The following is a 2,813-nucleotide window of genomic DNA, read 5'->3' on the forward strand; positions in this document are numbered from 1 at the left end:
ATCCCCTATTTGTGTGATCGCGTTGAATAAGTTGTTGTGAAATGAACGCCGGTCTATTTGACAGCTCGAGCTATTTAGCATCAGCCAAGTGTTTGTTATTATTTATTTTCGAGGACGTCGTTCACCGCCTCGAACCCGCTGAGCCGCTTCCGTACTCACAATGTACTCCCGAACTTGGCTGTGGAAATTCTGCTCCCTGATAGTAACATCGTCTGCTTCCATTCTTCATATTGCAAATCCAGACTCCACTACATAGTCGCTCAAGGTGCGCCCTCTTCCTTCCTCCGAGCCGGATCGTGACTGGTTAAAAAAACGCTTTACGTCGGAGGAGTAGAAAGCCCGCTTCGAGGTGAGAGAAGAAAAAAAAACGATTCCAAAATATTTGACGTCATCATTAGGCGCCCATCGCGCTGGTTACACCGGAAGCACAATGACACGTCATCCGGGTCATATCCGTATACATCCATGGAGCCACATGTGTACGGATTCTCTTTTTCTTAATCGGTATATTTTTGTTATTCTTTTTATTTTTGTCTTCCTAATATTTGACAAAAAGCTGCTAGCATATTAGCATCTGCTCCGTTTTTTAACGTGGTATTTTGAACAAGTTTAGTGAGTCGAATGTAAACAGTGCGCTGCTGCTATGAAAGGCAAACGGAAGGGAAAGCAGAAGGGCAACGCCGTGTTGCAGAAGTACATGGTGGCGGTGGGCGAGTTCGTCAAGAACAAAAGTGGCGCCGAGGGAGCAGAGGATGACGCCGGTTTGAGGTCGGTCAAACGGAAAAGCAGAAAGGAACTCCGCAAGGAGAAGCGAAAATTGAAGAAAATCCGAATGAAAAGTCACTACGAAGGTAAAAAGAAAAATCTGCCCAGCGGCGATGGTGAACAGGCTGTAATACCTAAAAAACAGAAGGCAACAGGTGGCAACAAGAAGGACGAGGTAAAAAAAGTGCCAAAAACTAATACAAAGAAACAAGAAAAGCCCAAAGTGGCACCGACGAAAACCAACAGGTACCAAGAGTCGAGGAAAAAGGCGCTTTTAGAGGCCAATGAACAAGAGGACCGAGAAATAAAGAAACTAGAGCGCTACTTGAAATTAAACAAGAGGAAAAACAAGAAAAGCATACCTCAGTCATTTGTGGCTGATGGACTGGACTATATCCTGGGTGCTCTTGACACCGGCACTTTGACCACGGGAATGTACGACAGCGATGACAACATGGACCTGGCCAAGGACAACTTTAAACAGCTGGAGGTGGACGACTTAGAGGAGGACGAAAAGGACCTCGCAAGTGATGGCGAAGATTTAACTGATGATGAGGGTGAAGTAGTGGAGGAGGAGGAGGAGGATGAATTACCAAGTGAAGATGATGAATCGATGGATGCCGAACTGGAGGACGAGAATGACATAAATGAGAATGAGGAAAGCGAAGAAGTTACAGAGCACGTTCCCACCCCTGTGAGTTCACAATTGTTACTGTCCACGGCATTTTGTGGGGGTTTATTTAATTTTTTTGTGTTGTGGTTAATTTTTGCATGTGTGCGGTAGCTTTTGGCTCCTCCCCAACTCCCACACTTGTTAGACCCTTCCCGAGTTGCCGTCAGGTGGTCTGGTCGTAACAACAGTACATGTTCAATCCTCATCACATCACAACTCATCCATGTCATGTATTGAAGGCTCATTTTAAATGCTAAATTTCTGTTCTTTAGGCGGCGGGCAAGTATGTGCCTCCTCACATGCGCGATGCTGGTGGCGAACAACGCAAAGCTGAGTTGGAGAAACTGAAGAAGAATGTGAAGGGCCTCGTCAACAGGTAACAACTGATTATTTACTCGTGCGACTCGAGGGCTGAAGTCAGGAATATCTGCACTTCTGGGCTATTCCTTCAATTTCACTCCACTGTGGGTGAATATCGCCAGTCTTTGGCAATGCCTAACGAAGAGAACTGAAAATGTTGCGTCGCCTATCTATGTAGTGCAGTGAACTCCTACTATTCGCAGGGGATAGGGACTGCGCCTTGCCGCAAATGGCGCGAATCTGCAAGTTCATACCAAAACCCCGACAGTACTTTGTAATTTTTCTTTATCCAGGCTGAGCGAGCCCAACATGTCGTCCATCGGCGGTCAGCTGGAGGCCCTCTACATGAGCCGCAGCAGGAAGGACATGAACGAGACCCTGACAGAGGTGCTGCTGGCCGCCTGCGTCACGCCGGCACTGATGCCCAACCGGCTGCTGATGGAGCACGTCCTCCTGGTCAGCATCCTCCATCACACCGTGGGCTTGGAGGTAATGATGAAACGTTCTTCTTGTCCTATGATTGTTAAATTCCACACTGGATGGATGGGCAGGCATTCCAGAGACAAAATTATTGATACAATTACATCTGAACTGGTTTGCTCCTTTTTAAAAGTGGTGGACACTCAGCTGAAATCTTTTTCGGCTGAATATAACGTCATGGAGGTTTTCCAGTTAGGTTTTAAGATGAGACGTAGTTTTTAATGACAACCTCTTGGCTAATGACACTGGGGACTCTCATATGGTGTTCCACAAGGTTCCTTTTTGGGGCCCCTGCTTTTTTCATAGTATTTGCTGCCCCCTGCTTCCTTCTGAAGAAAACGTGATATTTCCTGTCACTGCTTTGCAAAGTCAGTCAGATCCATGTCACACTTAGCCAAAAAGAATACTTTCTCTTTAAGGCCACTTGTGTCCTGTCTGGAGGAAGCTTGTGGAGGCTCTCAGTCGTACAGGAAAGTTCCATCGTAGAAAGGGTTCTGTCAGTCGTCATCTGTACCTGTGGGTAAAAAACAAAAAA

General features: G+C 46.4%; 2 protein-coding genes across 2 annotated transcripts in view; one reads left to right on the forward strand and one right to left on the reverse strand.

Annotated features, from left to right (window-relative positions):
- The window catches only part of lmbr1 (limb development membrane protein 1), a 42,157-nt gene extending 41,793 nt beyond the window's left edge, over positions 1-364 (reverse strand). Inside the window, exon 1 of the mRNA XM_019883786.1 lies at positions 160-364. Coding sequence (XP_019739345.1) covers positions 160-222 — 63 coding nt within the window. The 5' untranslated portion in view covers positions 223-364. The remainder of the gene's footprint in view (positions 1-159) is intronic.
- An 83-nt stretch (positions 365-447) lies between these two features.
- Positions 448-2,515, forward strand: LOC109524126 (nucleolar MIF4G domain-containing protein 1-like). The gene is made up of 3 exons (XM_019883750.1): positions 448-1,459; positions 1,711-1,814; positions 2,092-2,515. Exons 1-3 carry the CDS (start codon positions 644-646, stop codon positions 2,498-2,500), a joined length of 1,329 nt encoding a protein of 442 aa, XP_019739309.1. The 5' UTR covers positions 448-643; the 3' UTR covers positions 2,501-2,515.
- Positions 2,516-2,813: the final 298 nt, after the last annotated feature.

Source organism: Hippocampus comes, unplaced genomic scaffold, assembly GCF_001891065.2.
Source record: "Hippocampus comes isolate QL1 unplaced genomic scaffold, H_comes_QL1_v1.1 scaffold527, whole genome shotgun sequence".
In the NCBI taxonomy this organism is placed as follows: Eukaryota; Metazoa; Chordata; class Actinopteri; order Syngnathiformes; family Syngnathidae; genus Hippocampus; species Hippocampus comes.

Coding starts and splice junctions, on each gene's coding strand:
- LOC109524126 (XM_019883750.1), top strand. CDS start 644: ATGAAAGGCAAACGGAAGGGAAAGCAGAAGGGCAACGCCGTGTTGCAG. Junction 1,460..1,710: donor CAGAGCACGTTCCCACCCCT/GTGAGTTCACAA, acceptor TCTGTTCTTTAG/GCGGCGGGCAAGTATGTGCC. Junction 1,815..2,091: donor GTGAAGGGCCTCGTCAACAG/GTAACAACTGAT, acceptor TTCTTTATCCAG/GCTGAGCGAGCCCAACATGT.